The 15,750-nt window shown below is 35.1% G+C and overlaps 2 protein-coding genes and 1 long non-coding RNA gene across 9 annotated transcripts; 1 reads left to right on the plus strand and 2 right to left on the minus strand.

Moving 5' to 3' along the window:
- Positions 1-1,904: 1,904 nt before the first annotated feature.
- Positions 1,905-6,896, minus strand: LOC105128046 (DNA mismatch repair protein MutS, type 2). 4 transcript variants are annotated; one of them, XM_011029547.1, is made up of 6 exons: positions 6,212-6,896; positions 4,359-5,346; positions 3,745-4,269; positions 3,105-3,566; positions 2,753-2,972; positions 1,905-2,421 (listed from the first exon to the last, which is right to left on the minus strand). In XM_011029547.1, exons 1-6 carry the CDS (start codon positions 6,694-6,696, stop codon positions 2,354-2,356), a joined length of 2,748 nt encoding a protein of 915 aa, XP_011027849.1. In that variant the 5' UTR covers positions 6,697-6,896; the 3' UTR covers positions 1,905-2,353. The 4 variants fall into 4 exon arrangements, with proteins under 4 accessions (XP_011027849.1, XP_011027850.1, XP_011027851.1 ...); XM_011029548.1 differs by having other exon boundaries at positions 2,333-2,486; XM_011029549.1 differs by lacking the exon at positions 1,905-2,421 and having other exon boundaries at positions 2,635-2,972; positions 4,359-5,316; positions 6,212-6,895.
- Positions 6,897-7,305: 409 nt separating this feature from the next.
- Positions 7,306-7,939, plus strand: LOC105128048 (uncharacterized). Its single transcript, XR_842759.1, has 2 exons — positions 7,306-7,352; positions 7,665-7,939. It is a non-coding gene; the product is annotated as an uncharacterized LOC105128048 (long non-coding RNA).
- On the minus strand, positions 7,672-13,211 carry ALN (allantoinase). Of its 4 annotated transcripts, none has more exons than XM_011029551.1 (16): positions 12,999-13,211; positions 12,814-12,910; positions 12,601-12,721; positions 12,304-12,377; positions 11,862-11,938; positions 11,574-11,610; positions 11,417-11,502; positions 10,970-11,029; positions 10,642-10,784; positions 10,017-10,143; positions 9,609-9,764; positions 9,419-9,529; positions 8,614-8,724; positions 8,365-8,463; positions 7,986-8,131; positions 7,672-7,861 (listed from the first exon to the last, which is right to left on the minus strand). In XM_011029551.1, exons 1-15 carry the CDS (start codon positions 13,083-13,085, stop codon positions 8,003-8,005), a joined length of 1,515 nt encoding a protein of 504 aa, XP_011027853.1. In that variant the 5' UTR covers positions 13,086-13,211; the 3' UTR covers positions 7,672-7,861; positions 7,986-8,002. The 4 variants fall into 4 exon arrangements, with proteins under 4 accessions (XP_011027853.1, XP_011027855.1, XP_011027854.1 ...); XM_011029553.1 differs by having other exon boundaries at positions 7,673-7,819; XM_011029552.1 differs by having other exon boundaries at positions 7,673-7,902.
- Between the last annotated feature and the right edge of the window lie 2,539 nt (positions 13,212-15,750).

The following is a 15,750-nucleotide window of genomic DNA, read 5'->3' on the forward strand; positions in this document are numbered from 1 at the left end:
GCAACTGCCTCAAATGCTCATCAGGAACTCGCGGTGCCAATCTTACTGGAATAAGGAGACTTGATTTATATAATGAGACAGATCAGCCTAGATACACAGCAATCTTTTGCCATAACTCCCATTAGCATTCTTTTCAAATTTATCAGTCATTCCCTTGGTTTTTTTGAATTTATGTTAACATACCAACCTGTGTGTCAATTGTCATTCACTGACTACAATTGCGATTAACATGAAAAAAAAATAAAAATTGGTTTTTCATTAACAGCACTTTTGGTTTTATTGCTCCAACCATGTTTTTTTGTCATGGGTTCGGGGCTGTTCACTTAACTTGGAAACAAAAAATTATAGGCGCACAACTTTGTCTTTCTCCTCATCTTCTGCTGCTTCCATGTTACATCTTAAGCTCAGAGCTTGAGGACATCGCATCAACTGCATCACTATCAGACGATGTGCCTGGATCGTGACGCCATGGTGGTTCGCCAGCCCCTGCAAAGAAGGGGCGCACAGCAACACCATCCCCATAAAAGGTTGTTTCTTTTGCACCTATATTCATGGTTTTTTTTTTTCACAAAAACATAGCTTCAATACATGAAAAGATGTGGCCTCTTTTTTTTTTTTTAATAATCTTAGCAATGTTGTGTTATTGAACATCCTCTGATTAAACTGCACTACACCTTCCTTCCCTTTCTCTCTTTGATCATGTTCTTGACAACATTGGCATGTTTGGCTGCCTTTTTTCATGCACAACTTTGTCAGCTTCACAAAAAAAAAAAACAAAAGGACACACAACCTTTGCAGAATGTTTTTTGAAGCACCTGTTCGCCTGGGCACACCTTAGTTGCAAATTAAAAGGTCACAGTATAATCCAGAGTCTTGATTTCCCCCCTTCTTCCTCCACTCTTGATGGCCTGCTTTTTGTTATGTTTTTCATATGCTTTTCTTCGTTGCCTATTCTCACTGTTGCTGGCAGCTGATTAGCATAGTTCCTGCTCATGATTCTTCCTCGATTTGTTGCTGTTAATTGAAATCTTCCATGCTAAATGCAACCATCCACTGCAGGACTCCTGCTGATAAGCTTCGTTCCAATGGCTGCTGGGGTTTTTGGCACTGCCTCACAAAATGCTTTGTGGACAACTCCTACTTCATCTCCATTCTTAGCGTAGAAAAAAAAAATCTAGCCTTTGTTGAGCTTTGATTGTTACTTGGATTCCACTTTCACAGTCGTTATTGTGTTTAAGATTTTAAAAATGGTGCCCGTGTTATGGTGCTTCGAAATTTAATTTCACGCCAAGAGATAATCATATAGGGTCCCCTTTCACTTGTATAATAACAGGACAGCAACCTCAAAATATAATGCCTTATAGTAGCATTAATGCACGCAAAGATGGTGGTATGAAAAGAAGAGGCAAGAATTATGAAATCCGAAGTAAAAAGAAGAAGAAGAAAAAGATTTACCGGGGATTGAGAATAAATCTAGCATGATATTCCATTTGAAAGTGCATCAAATGAGTTGGCCTTTTTGATTCAGCTACCATAATGGTTAGTGACTCTCTGATGTCTATAAGCAATGTAATGAGGTGCTCAAAATCTCAGATGAGTTTTTATATTAATATCCCTATGCGCTAAAAAAGTATTGTGCCTTGCACCAAATTTCTTTGCCAAATATTGCTGGAGATTTTTGGATCACAGTTATGTAGCCTCCTTTACTCCTGCATGTTTATCCACCTGGAGATTGCATCTAACAATCTCGCTGATAGAAAAAGGTGCAGTTTCAATAATAGCTACAAATCTGCTCACATGGGCACCATGATTCCCAATTTCAAGAACAAAGTTGCAAAAAACCATCTCTTTTCTTGCAAATTTTACTCAACCAATACCATTCTTCAAGCCTTTTTACCCTCAAACAAGAAAACCATGCACTATACACTATCGATTTGCACCCTATAAATTAAGCAGTTTTCCTCCATGCCTGCTAAAAGCCATTCAAAGCATGAAAATAATCCAAAAAATAGTAGTGTCTAAACTATCTTTGCTTAGCCTAATTGATTCTAATTCTAGGATTTTGACTCCTTTCCGCCAATAGGGTTCTCACTGACAAGGATCAAGGAACTCGCAAACCTCATAGCCTGGATCTTCAAGAAACATGGTCATGGGGAAGTGGCGGCAATTTCGATGTTGGACAAGTTAGTGGCAACCTTGGAATTGATATTGGCCTTTGTAATGGTGCAGCAGGGGGGAAAGAAGTTGCTAGTGGAGGTGAAATTGGTGGTGGTATTGGCTGGCCTAGTTTTAGTGCAGCAACAGTCATACGAGGATGAAAAGAACAATATTCACCAACAAGAGGACATTCCGCCTAACTGGCTAAGGTCACAAGGTTGGTTTCCTTGGCATAGAAAATTTTGTGTGCCGGTTTAAGCTCACCTGGTGGAATCAACATGGCTGCGTTATTAGCATAGAAAGTTTTAAGTGTTTCAGTCTAAGCTCACCTGAAGGAATCAACATGGCCGCATTAATATGGCATCTATATTTCAGTTATAATAGAACTTATTCAATAGATGATAATGAAGTTTTTAAGTATTCCTATAACTCATTTCTTGTTTGAATATAGAATGCAATGGAAGAAGAGAAGGCAACTTCATGCTTATGAAAATATTAGCGAGTAGAAGTAAAATTAATCAATTGATATAAGCAACTGTACAACCAAAATTCATTGGACTTTCTGGTTCATATTTGGCAACACGTGGATGCTTACCTAGTACCTCCAGTGCGCACTCCTTAACAGCTCCAGTGCCCATGCCATGCACAACAAAAATAACTGAGAGTGGCTCTCTTGCAGATATGGCCATGTTGAGGTGCTGAGCAGCTTCTTCCACTCGCATGCCTCGCAGATCCACAGTGTTCTTTGATGTCTGCACTCGTGGGCCATGAGAAACCTCCTCATCTTTGTTGAGCTCTGAAAAACTCTGCTTTACCTATAATTCACACCAGAATGATAAGAACAACTAACTTAAGGAATCCCAGAAGAAATAGAAGCAAAGATAGACAGGAATGCCTGCCGTATCTCAAACCAGTGAAACTTCTTCAGGGCCGTACACCATGCATACCTGTCTCTTCAAACTAGGGACCAAAATGGTTGCTTTGCTTTTTTTATCACTTTTAATTGCTCTAATGTCACTTTTCTTCATTCGAACTCTTATTTTACCATATTGAACTAAAACTGTCTCATCATCACGAGGTGCTTCAACTACAGTAGCTAACTTGTTTCCAAGTCTCTTTACAAGAACTTGCTCCCCAAGTTGTGGGGAATATGAGCTCATATCTGTTTCACTGGCAGGAAGACTGTCACTTGAGCAGTGAGCTTCAACAATAGATGCAATTGCAGATTCTGATTTCTTAATCAGTGAATTGAACTGATCTGGACTGGCTTTTCTGAGCTGAGCTTCAACATTCTGCACCACAGTTTTAATCTGCGAGTTTGCAGCCTTCAGTTCCAGTTGGACCAGTTGGGTTTCCTTTGCCATGAGAGCTTTTACACGCCCATCAAGGTCTTCAGCTTCAGCTTGAATCTTGATCAGTGGAATTGGGTGGAAATAAAGGGGGAGAAAACAAAGAAATCATAACATCAATAAACGAAGTTAAGAAAATAATAATAAGAAAAGGAACACAAGCAACAGGAAGAATTATAAAAGAGGTTAGAAAAAAAATCAGAAGCTGTTGTGCTCATCTAGTTCTTCTAAATTCTACCTCATGGTAAAGCTCCATAATTTCTGTATGAAGAGATGCAGTTTTCCTGGCCTGAGCTTCCAATCTGTTTCTTTCCTCCAACAATGATTGATACAGCATGCCACTTCGCTCTTGCTGCTTTTCAGGAACTAACTTCTCCACCCACTTCCGTGCTCGTTCAATTATATTACTGTCAAAACCAATTGATTTAGCAATGCTTAATGCATTTGAATCACCAGTACATCCCCAGAGTATCTGATATGTAGGTTGTAATGTTTCAAGAGAAAATTCCATGGCTGCATTCTCAAATCGACTATCCTTATCCTTCAGGAGACTTAAATCAGCATAATGAGTTGTCACAACAGCTAAGTTAACATGATCTCTCAGATAATGCAAGATGCTGGTTGAAAGTGCCACTCCCTCAGAAGGATCAGTTCCGCTACAAATTTCATCAATGAGGACAAGTGATTCATTTGAAGCCACTTCCAAGATCTTACAAATCCGTGATATGTGCCCGCTAAAAGTTGAGAGATTTTGTTCCAGAGACTTCGATAAAAGATAACCAGAGTCAGAGTTAAGTAAACCAATCAATAGAACTCAGTACATACCTCCCATAAAACAAGAGTAACTTTTACCTGGTGGTCCCCAATATCTGCTAGAACAAAATCAAACCATGGAAGCTTTGGGGTGTTTTTAGCAGGCAAATATAAACCAGCCTTTGACATGAGAGATGCCACACCTAGAGTTTTCATTGAAGCAGTTTTCCCTCCAGTGTTTGGTCCTGATATCACAACCACTCTGGTTCCACATTCCACTTTAATGTTTATTGGCACAGGAAATTCAGATACATTTTTGGAAGGTTTTCCGGTATCTAGCATGCTATCCTCATCCACCTCCATGGACTTCAATGATTTGGATCCAAGAATATTGGACAGGCATTTTCTAGATGTCCCATGGAGTAATGGGTGTCGTATACCTTCAATATCTATTGATAATAAATAATCTCCTCCACTGGAAGAAATGCCTCCACATCCCTCTGAAGTCCATATTGGACGGACCCCATTCATCCAGTAAGCATAAGCAGCTCTAGCAAAAGAAAGATCAACTTCTATAATTCCATTCAACATATATTTTATGTCCCTCGCTGATTCTGCTATTTCAGATGTAAGCAAGCTCAAAATGCCTATTTCCTCAGATTTCTCAGAGTCTGAAAGCATGACTTCCAAGTTATTCAATTCAACTGCCTCACCAGGCTCCATAAAGTATGTTACACCGGAACTACTAACATTTAAAACAACACCATCTGGAATCAAATATCTGTGAGAAGCCCTGACTCCCACACACAACCGGGAGCGGCGCTTCGTTACCAAAGGTTTGTCGATACCCCCAGCTTGAAAAATCCGAGCTGATATTCCCTTCAACAGCCTATCCAGATTTTCCATGTTTCTCTTCCTTTCAGACCTAATGATCTCCAAATCTTCACTGGCCCTATCAAGGATTTTTGAAAGATTGCAGTCTATGCAAAATCCAACTTTCTTCTCCAACTCTATTTGAAAACTGCAATTCTGAAGTATTTCAAGCAGTGGAGCATACCTATTCAAATACAACAAGACCAATGAGATCCTGTCAAAGAAAACTTTGTCATACAGTGGAATTCAATGCTTGAAGGTTCCTTTTCAAGTTCCATTAAAGATTAAAAAAATGTAATATGGACCCTTATTGCAACAGTACCTTGAAATACATATTCTTTTTTGGCCCTTACTGAAATATGAGAATCCAGCAATAGCATATGATTTATGCCACTCTCTCCAAATTGTGACCTATCGAAAGATGCACCAGATATTTCTTACACATAGAACAAGTTCACATTAAGACCTTCAAAGCTTTAGATGCCTTGAAAATAATACATGATCCTATGTATCATCCTGAAAAGGTTGAACGACATTATCTGAAAGTAAATCATCGTCATAAGTTTTTCCCCAAACCATTCTTTTAAATTAGTGATCCATGTTTATCCAAAACCTACTCAATGTCTTCTACATATCCTTTCCAAATACTTTAGAAGACTTGCATCTTCCTCCAAAAGCACAAACCAAAAGGTGGTCTAACAATAAAGTACTACTTGAGTGCACCAACTTCTACATATAAGCAAACATGAGCATGTTGTGAATATATCAACAAAACAACCAACAGGAATTATTCCAAAATTATAGACCTTCATGCATTGATTCCATCCGCATTGATCATATACCAAACCACAACCATTATCAAAAACACGCATAGCAATCCTTTTCATACTCCAAAACATCACAACCATAGGGCCACTAATCAAGGCCGTCCATGTCCTTCATTTGCAGTGGGTCTCACACGCGCATGAATAGCACACGGCTTAGATTTAGCACAGTTAAGCCACTGCCCTTAGACTTAAACTTTCAAGTTAAGCGTTATTTAACAATAATGAAAAATGAGACCCGAAAGCCAATCATACCTCTCCGAGCAATCTCCACTATCTCTTAACCTCTCCAACACAGCTCTAGCAGCTCTCAACGTCCTTCTCACAGCACATAATTCTCCAACCGTAAGCAAGGTCCCCGAAATAGCAGAATCCAGAATACGCGTTATATCCTCAATCCCTGAAAAATCCAACGGTCCAGATTCCATCACAGCCAATGCAGCTGCAGTCTGGTCTAGAAGCTTCTGGCTCTCTTCTTTGCTCTTGCCAATTGGGATTTTTGCGTTTCGAGTGATCGATTGGCCCATCGAAGTCGAAGTGAAGGGAGTGAGTTGGTTACAGAGGGAACTCCATTCTAGGGTTTTAAGGGTTTCGAGTTGGAGTGAGTGAGCTGGAGGAGGGAGTTTCGGTGAGTGTGAATCAAAGGGTTTTGTTAGGGCTTTGTTGGAGAAGGGTGGTTTGGTGGTGAAGAAGAGAATCGGAGATTTTTTAATGGATATGAAGTGATTGGAGAGTTCCATTAATGGAGGATTTTTGAGGGAGAGAAGGAAAGGGATGGGCTGTTTGGCATCAGCTTATCCTTTTCATTTTAAGTTAAGAAACAACTGAAACTAACAGTAGGAACTGATGATGACGTGGCACAACTTCGTTTAGAACGATATGTCGTATCACATTCGCGCTACAAATTATTAGATCTTTTTTTTCTCTTCATCCAAACCGGTCCGATGGGCTAACCGCAGAATCAATCAAAATTTATTATTTTTATTAAAATAACAGAATTTTGATTTTTTTTGTAAAATATTAATATGGGTAAGTTTTAACCAGCAAACAATGTTACTAAAAAATTTATCAAATTAAAATAATTTAATATAATTAATTTTTTCAATTTAATTAAAAATATATAAACTAATCTCCTTCCAAACTAAGATAGATTTAATATTTATATATAAAACTTTAAATTAATTAGAGACCTTTGATATTATTTTCGTTTTTCATTTTCTATATTTTTTAAATTTAAGATAACTTATATCCATTTATTTATTTTAAATTGCTATTTAGCTTTTGTTTTTTAATTTTACTATATAAAATATTATCAAATTTTTCACTAACATTTTCAGAAAACTCATAAGTTATATGGCTAAAACTCCAGCATATCGAGAGTATTAATTCTTTTAATGTTAAAAAATTATCTTAATTCAATACCTTAAGCTATTAAATAAAATTTTAAAATATAATTTATATTATTTTCTAACACACTTTCTCAAATGAAAACTCAAATGACTTAAAACTTACACAGAAATACATTACCTTATACTTAAATTTTATCAAATAAATAAAAAATAGTGAAATTCAAACTCGTGATCACTTTATCATAAAAGTTTTAATATATGTTAAAGACTCAATTCAACCCCATAATCTACGCTATTAAATAAAGTATCAATTTATATTATTATGTAATATTTAATAATACCTTAAAATTTCTATTTAGAATTAACAAAAAAAAACCCTACAATTTTATTCCCACAATTATATATACATGCGGCTCCAATGGAGTATTCACATTCTTTCTTGGCAGGTTGTGAGCACGGTATTCACATCCAAACACAGAAGTTAAGAGTGCCTGATATGGTTTATGAAACTGGACTGCAAATTGCACCAGACAGCTACGAAGACACCTTGACAGAACTTGAGTGGGAAATGAACATCATTTTGAAGAAATTAGGAGGCTAGGAAATTCAAAATTGAAACCCAAAAAAAAAAAAAGGCCTCTTGGAGAGAAAAAAATTGGAAATTAAACTACAGGGCTTACTGTTCTAATTTATCCCATTATGTAGCTAAGATAGGAGAACCACAAGCAGCAGGAGCGTGCTTTCCCTCTTTATAGACCAGGTTTCCTCTGACAAATGTTGCCAAAACTTTTCCAGAAAGTTTGCTTCCCATGTAGGCTGAGATACTCTGTGCACAGCACAAATGTGATTAGTGGTTTCGACAGTAAAATCATTTTACTGCGATGATTAGGCAAAGTTCATTAGATCATTGACCATTTGGCATGCAAACTTCCAACTGCAGTCATTCACTTTGAAATATCCCTTCGATGGTAAACGTTTTACTAAAAACTACTATTTAGAACAAGCAGCATCATTAGTTCAATGTATCAGAAAGGAGGGTGGAGAAATTGGAGGGCATACGGGATGTTTAAGGTAAACAGGAAGATCATTGTTGAGTTCAAACTCCACATTTGGCTCCCATACGGTAATGTCTGCATGGTTTCCTACTGCAATGGCCCCCTGCGAAATGAAGTTCAGCTTCAGGTGATATTACTGTAAACAATGTTATGATCTTTCTCATGTGTTTGCTCTGGTTTTTTTATTTTTTTTTCTTATTTTCTTGCCTTGACATCTGCCATTGTTAAGTAGTAGGAAAGAGAAAAGCTTTACCTTCAAATCCTGCCCAGCAAGCTTGGCAGGCCTTTCACTCCACCACAGTGCGAGCTGTTCCAGTGTTACACCATATGGCCGTCCACGTGACCATGTCACAGGAAGAACAAACTGCAGATGCTCTCAAGAAAATGCCTATGGGTTTCTTAAATGATAGCAAAATAGCAAACATATCTATTATAGACAACAATTTCCTTCTCTTTTGCATTGGTTAAATTATGGTCCTAACAATTGACATGGTTTTTTTTATTCCGGTGATAGTTACTGCAAGTGTTTGAGTTGCTGTCTGTTTAGGCCAGAAATTGTCTAAAGCCATCGGAAAATCTTTCGCTTCACAGGTGCTAGAAAATGTTACTGCCCAACAAGAGATGATAGGATCCTTGGATGTATGTACAAGGAAGAGGTTAGCTCTTTTTCATGCACAAGAATGCAAACCAAGTGAGCTGCCATTTGTTAATCTTCTTTTTTTTCATATTTGCCTTAATTCAATCTGAAATATCATTTGCAATAAAATGTTCATGGTGATTAGAATGTTCTTATGGACAAAAATCTGCATGAAAAGTGAGCCAAAAATTCTGAATTTGAACCTTCTTCAATAACCTGTAATCCAGGTCAGCCATATTACTATTTCCAGTTTCAATGATGACAAGCAAACTCGTTGAAATTCTAAACGGGCACATTGTAAGACAATATTCTGTATAACTACAAGATTGCATCTCGAGGATGTTAACCAGTAGAGTTTCACATGTATTGGCATTGTAGAAGTAAAACAGTCATATGAGTTGGTAATAAAAGAAAGACCAACCTGCAAAGAAGATATGCCACCCCAAGCCTTCAAAAAGTTACCTTCATCGAAGAGTTTAAGATCAGGAACTGATGGTGAATGATCAGAACTTAACATGTCGATGTCACCTTCCTGAAATAGAATTCAAATCATGCATAGACAAGTGATGTGAAGAGAAAAGGCAACATATCATCCTGGAATCTGTAAGTACCAATAGAGCCGTCCATAATCTTGCTTTATTAGCTGCGTCACGGATTGGTGGAGCACATTTAAAACGAGTGTCTCCATCCTTAATCTCCTCTGCTGAAAAGGCTAGGTAATGGGGACATGTCTCAACAGTTACGCTGTCACCATTACTTTTTGCTTGCTGTATAAAAGCACAGAAAAAGACATCATAAAAAATATGTGCAATTATCAAGGACATGAAACTGTTTTAACACAACTAAAAGGGAAACGATGACCCTAGGTCAAACATGCAATTTGATTTGATTTGGATATATTCAACTGGTATCTAAATTCCACCAGCAGTGCAGTAGTACCAAGCATCATTCCCATCCCTCCCCCAACAAGGCTCTATTTCTATGCACATGCACTCCGTACAAGGAAAATTAAATGATACCTTTAGAAGCTGGAGGGAGGAACCTGCATCGGACAAATGAACAACATGAAGATGAGCTCCTTCTGCAGGACCACCGATCTTAGTGTCCTTGGACACTGTCAAGAGCTCTCTAATCGCTGCCTCCTCCCTAGTTAAGGAATGTATATTGTCACTACTTATATGTGCAGACATGCATAGAAATCATGCCAAGTGCCAGCCAAACATATACAATGAGCTCATATGAAGATGCCACAGGGAACCTGTTTCTTGATAACATGTAGATGAAAAGCAGGATCTTGAATCCAGATTGATAATAAAATATATGAAAATGTTGATAGTTCACTGAATGACAGAATAACTCGGCCTTTTGAAAATATGAAAGTATCTGTAACTTCTAGCTTTTCCAGTGTCTCATCTAGGACAGCATACATCAAACAGAATAAGTAAAAATTGGCCATAATATTATGACACTATCTGAAAAGGCATAACTCTATGCTATTTCATAAGTCAAAAAGTGTTAGCCATATGCCCAACGAAAAAAAGAAACTGCAATCATTTAGATCCACAGGCTAAGTATAGATAAGTAAAATATAGCTTCATGTGTCGCTCACTTCTTCAGAAAAAGAAGTCATCAGCAATATCATACCATGACGGTGGCCTTGTCTTAAGGTACGTTGAATAAGATCGAGGGTCATTTTCACCGTCTTCTAAGTAGCTTTCAGAATTTTGGAGAATCTCTGCATGTACAAGTAAAGGTCTTCTGTACTTTGCCAGTATAGATAGTCCCTCCTATGGAGGCAAAACACAAAAAGCTTAATACGCGTCAAATAGAATCTAATATTGCTGAAAGAACGGAGATCACATAAACAGATATGCAGCATTGATTTGAACCAGTACCAAACCCCAAACACAATTTTATTTGACCGGATCAAATTTGTTATAAGACAGGCTAAACCATGCATCAAGAACCCAACCTTGATATGACTAGAATTGGTCATTGGGAAGTCATCGATCCCTGAAGGACACATGAAAGACTGCAAAACAAGAACAGGAAAGTAGTTATATATAATTCAAATTCAATGAATGAAAACGACAGAAAATACATGTGCATGGGCATGGTAAACAAAGGCTCTAAAAATTGATTTGGCATCTAGTAAAACTAAAAGCTGATAACAAAGGACGAAATCCATCAAATCCCTCACTGATATGGCATCACTTGTATTCTGTAGCAGCAGATAAGTGCACGCCACTTATTTTATTAAATAGTTCCAAAAATATACGCTGAGAGCATGTTTGCATGAGAGAATACCACTACATGATTTCAAATTCGAGCAGCAAACATCTTGCAATGCATAGAAATATTGTTCAGTGAAAGCTCGTAAGAAATGATCACAGATAAAAATCCTAAGATGCTTCCCTACCTTCAAACCAAGAGCACCGGCACTTAGGAGGGCTTCAAGAGAATTTGCATCAAATGCATTTTCAGGAACAAGACCTCCCCAAAAACCTAGTTATATTAGAGCTTAGAAACAGTTCCTTGAAACATTTTTAAACTGAGATGAGGTTTTAGGAGCATACCAACATCAACGTAGATGTTCTTCTCTGCAGCGTCAATCTATCACATGCATGTCAAAAACATTAGGACAAAACCCATGAGTTGGTAAACTATATCCTCGTTTAGGGAAAAAAAAAACCAGAAACTTCATAACCCAAGAAAAAGCAAGGATAATTGGACTTGAATGGGAATCTCCCTAATAGTTTAGGAAAATCGAAGGGCAGAATAATACTGCAGCTTAATCTCTGCAACTGAAAGCACTGATATTACTCGATGATATTAAAATAATAATCCAACCCTTAACTTTGTACCTTGAGTTTTAGAGTTTCTGCAGAAACAGTTGAGGGAAAATTATTCAAAGGCATGTCAATCAATGTTGTAATACCACCTGTAAAAGGATAGTAGTGCCAAGCTTAGTGCATACAATGAAACAGTGGAGATAATTGAAAAAACAAATGGCATAAAAAATCCCATTACAATAAAATTCAGAATTGTTTCAAACTGCATGAAGATGAACTGACCATAAGAAGTAGGCAAAAAAAAAAATGACATACTACTATTCTGGATGTCCATTGACATCCCATGCCACAATTTATAAACATTGTGTGAGATTCTTAAGAAGTCTAGACCATGCAGAATTTGGGAAATTGAAAAAAAAAAAAGGCATCTTCTCTTGACAAACATCAGTGAGGATCACAACATTAGTATAAGAAAATTCAATTTCAGTATATTCTAACAAGCAAAAGAGAGTACCGGCAGCAGCTGCTCTAGTCCCAGAAGGAAACCCCTCCCATTCAGTTCTTCCCGGATCATCAAGATGTGCATGCCTGATGCAATCATATCAAGTCGTTATTTCATCACTTATTCATATATGCTTTAATACTCAAAAAGATACTGCTAAGCTGATGCGAAAATAACAAACTAGACTTCGTGACCGTAGTGTTCTCTCAACAAATATTAGAATCAATCATTTTACAAATATTCATTTCAAATTGATCATATTATCTTAAAATGAAGAAACTTCAGGGCAGTCAGATTCCTATTTCTTACACATCAATCAAGCCAGGCATGACAACAGCTTCTCCATAATCAATTATTTGCCCCCTTTTCAAATTACCATGCCAATCCTCTTCCTTAACTATAGAAACGATTTTATCTTCCTTTACCTCCACTTCTTTCGCGAAAAAAAAGTAGTCAAGAAGCTTGTAACAAAACTTTATAATCCCAGAAAGAAATAAGGAATCGTTATTTATTAAAACAAACCTGCACCGGAAATAACTCCACGAGGTGTCACAATACGCTTACTAATAATCCAGTAATGGTTATAAGGAAAGAGGCTACAATCACTTCTTCCAGAGAGCTGCAAACCAACATTTCAGTAAAAAAAAATACTTCATCTCTGCAACTATGTGTGGCCAGTCCATCTTCATCACTGTAAGTGAACTTACCATGGGAGAATCCTGAAAGTAGAAGAAGTAGAGAAGAGAAGCGAGCAGTGCTAGTAGAGGTAAGACTCGCAACCGAAGATAGTCCATATCCTTTTTCCTTCTTTCTCTACGGCTTTCTTATTCTTATTAGCAGGGCTTTATTACACAGGGGAGCAAAAGGTAATGGAAAGATTAGAGGGCGTTTGGTTAGTGATGACCAATCACGTGCGGCGCAGATCAACTTTTGATTTGTTGCTTTGTTAAGTTTTGTCTTCTACTAGGTTCCCCTGATAGTGGAAAAGAGATCAGATTCCTATTAAAGTCAATAGGAAGATGACACGTGGATAAGAATGAAGACAATATAGTGGGCTCTGGGCCTCTGGCCTGCTTGCTTGGACAAAATAACTGTGTCTCTTGGTGTTGTTTTCCCAATCCTGCCTGCGGCAAGAATGATTCTGTTTATTAAAGAAAATATGTTAATACTATTTTTTTATTTTTTAAAAATTATTTTTAAAATAAATATATCAAAATAATTTTAAAATATTAAAAATATATTAACTTAAATAAAAAAAAAAAAAAAATTTTTCAAAAACACTTGTATTTTATTTAATAACTTTTGAGTTTTGTGTTTGCTCTCTCCTTATTATTTTGTTTTGAATCCCACCTTGCAGTGTAGTTTTTGTTGGGAGGCCAGCTTATTGGTACGGGGTTTTTTTTCTTGTTTGGAAAGCATTTAAAAAAAATTAATTAATTTTTTTAAATTATTTAAATTATTTTTATGTACTAATATAAAAATAAATATAAAAAAATAAAATAAAATATTATTTCAATATTTTTTAAATAAAAATATTTTAAAAAATTATTATTATTATAATATCACACTTCCTATTTAAGCTAGCTTCTAGTGGTAGTTGTGGGCTCTAGTTCGTTTTTAGGAGGCCTAGCCCATCATTTGGGTTGCATGGGTCAGTCGGGATTAATAAGCTGCTTTGAGTTATTTTATCGAAGTCTAAAATAATGTTTTTTTTTATAAAAAAAAAATGATAGATTTTAACCGGGATTTAACCACATCACCCAAATTTATTCAAGTGGATAATTTAAAATAAAATCTAACATGGTCTAGGATCAAGGTCGGCTTTGGAGAGTTTCATGTAATTTATTTAATAATATAATAATTATTCTACCAAAACCAAGATATAAATTATAAAACTTGTATCATAAAACTTATCATTTGAAAAATAATTAGCCTTTCCACGTGAACATATAATCCATCGATAAAGTTAGAATGATTCAAAATTATTTTGACTTCACAACAACGAATCTCGCAAATTGAGAGGGAGAATTAAAGAAATGGTTAGCTTAAAAAAAAAAGCATTCGTAAAATTTATCTTATATTTTTCACATTTTATCACTTTATTTCATTTAAATCGACTAAATTGTAAATAATTATGGCTAATTTAACTTCAATAAAGAGATTGTTTTGTTTATAATTAATAAAAGACAACTAGGTGTGGAGTAGATATTTTTGTCACATATGTGAAATATTATGGATTGAAATAATATTTTTTTAATTTATTTTGTTATTTTTATTCTATACATTGTATTAATTATAAATTAAATTTTATATTATTTTTAAAAAATTTATCATATTATCATGATGTTAAAAAAAATCCAAAAAATTAAGAATAAAGGGATCTAAATTGATATTAAAGCAAAAATAATGGTTTTTTTCTTTTTTTATTATTTCTATAGTGTCTTTTGTTGTTTTTCTCATATCATAAAAAAAATTAATTATATAATTATATATTATATTACAAGGAAATAAACTTGATAATTTATTTTAGTATTTTTATAAGGTTATTATAATATTAAAAAATATTATAATATGGGGTTGATGCTCTATTTTAAAAAGGTAATTTGATTTAATTATTTTTAAAAAAAAATGAGGAAATAAAAAATAACAACCAGGCAAAAAAATATTTTTTTTTTAATGTTCATCCAACGCCTTTACTAAGAAAATTGCCCAAAGGATTTTTCAAACTTTTTTTGCAAAAACTTCTTTTGTTCACATATAATTCAAAGAGAAGAGAAATATGTCAAAAAACACAGAAAAAAAGAATAAGAGATAGTGTTATTGGTTGATCATGTTCCAACCATAAAAAATACTCATTTTAATACAAGTTCTATTTGATAATAAAAATTTTATTAATATGATTTAAAGCCTTGATCGTAAATTAGAAAAGTAAATGGAGGCTTATGGATTTTTTGAATTCAAGTTAGTTTTCATTTTTAAGTGGGTTTGTGCTAATTTAATGTCACAAAAAGATTTATTGAAATATATAAGGTGTTTTTTATGTGTTTTTATACCATAAAATACTGAAAATGGGTTTTGTTTTCAAGAAGTCAAAGACCCAAATTTTTTTGGAATGTTTGAACTAGCTGGGGATAAATTAGAAACAATATGTTTACCTATTTTTATAAATGATGCATTATTTATTACATTTTTATTTAAAAAAAAAACATTAATAAAGAAAAAATCTATGCATGCAGAATTAGCTTTGTAGACTCACCTGTTTGAGTTTTTTTTAAGGCTAGGTATGTAAGCCCTCTCAAACTTGTATAGCTTAACGTTTTTTTTAATTATTATTATTACCTTTCGTTTTTTATTTACCTTTGATTTTGTTTTATTTCATAGTTTAATATTGAATTTTTTATTAATTTTATCATTTAACATTTGATTGATTTTGAGTTAGTTCTCATAATTTATTTTGAT

Source organism: Populus euphratica, unplaced genomic scaffold (assembly GCF_000495115.2).
Source record: "Populus euphratica unplaced genomic scaffold, PopEup_1.0 scaffold15.1, whole genome shotgun sequence".
NCBI classification, from domain to species: domain Eukaryota; kingdom Viridiplantae; phylum Streptophyta; class Magnoliopsida; order Malpighiales; family Salicaceae; genus Populus; species Populus euphratica.